Consider the following 978-nt stretch of genomic DNA (forward strand, 5'->3'; position numbering starts at 1 on the left):
CGTGTCCAGGAGGTCTCAGAGTTCTTTGGTTCAGAGACAGATCTCATGAATCTCATCCAGTCATTTACGCTGATGTAAATACACATGATGAATGTGAGAAAAGATCTGACACTCAGAAAAGATGCATTTATCACTTCTCTAAGAACGTCAGCTCCTCCGATGCAGGGACTTACTACTGCGCTGTGGCCACATGTGGAGAGATATTATTTGGAAATGGGACGACACTCGAACTTGGTATGATTTTGTGTTCAGTACTGGTGTTTATACTTCAAATATGTTAAAATATGAGTGATGAGACATTCTGAGAACATATTTTTTTGTTTGTTTTTTATAGAGCAAGCCAAAAAAATGGAGTTTCTTCAAATAGCCTTAATAGTCTGTTTGGCCATTTCTGTCTTTGGGAATATTTTCCTTGTTTGCAAACAAAGAATACGTACACCAATTAAAGGTAAGAGCTACAGGTATCTAAGATTATCCCATTACACTTAAATAATTTAAAGACTAATCATTTATGTAAAATAAATCCATGGGGGAGATAGTCATTGTATGCACTGCAAATATTATTAACACTCCATGGTGGTTTTTATTCCTATGTTAATTATTGGAAGAATTTATTTCTATCGGGGAATTTTATGGTTATAACAAATTCAGAAGTAATTTGCATATTAATTGCATTTTAGTAATTTGTATTTGTTACTATGATCTCATGTTTATAGCAGAAAGTGCAATAACTGAAGCACAAAATGACGCTTTACGCCAACCGGTAAGTAATAAAAATATTGGTGTTTAGTTAAAATGTCTGAAAAGTTAGTATAACCATCTAAACCAGATTAAGAAAAATTTGTTTTGTCTGTTGTACTTACAATGCAGACCAAAGCTGAAGAACTAAACTATGCTGCACTAAATTTCTCTGAAAGAAAAACACGAGGAAGAAAGAAGCGAGAGCCGCCTGAGGAGAGCGTCTACTCTCAAGTTAAA

At 34.4% G+C, this 978-nt stretch overlaps 1 protein-coding gene across 1 annotated transcript in view; it reads left to right on the forward strand.

Annotated features, from left to right (window-relative positions):
* The window catches only part of LOC106456452 (uncharacterized), a 31,682-nt gene that overhangs the window by 27,945 nt on the left and 2,759 nt on the right, over window positions 1-978 (forward strand). The window contains exon 4 of the mRNA XM_013914914.1: window positions 85-234. Within this exon, the coding sequence (XP_013770368.1) occupies window positions 85-234 (150 nt within the window). The remainder of the gene's footprint in view (window positions 1-84; window positions 235-978) is intronic.

This window comes from Pundamilia nyererei, unplaced genomic scaffold (assembly GCF_000239375.1).
Source record: "Pundamilia nyererei isolate P.nyererei 1_Seehausen unplaced genomic scaffold, PunNye1.0 scaffold00237, whole genome shotgun sequence".
In the NCBI taxonomy this organism is placed as follows: domain Eukaryota; kingdom Metazoa; phylum Chordata; class Actinopteri; order Cichliformes; family Cichlidae; genus Pundamilia; species Pundamilia nyererei.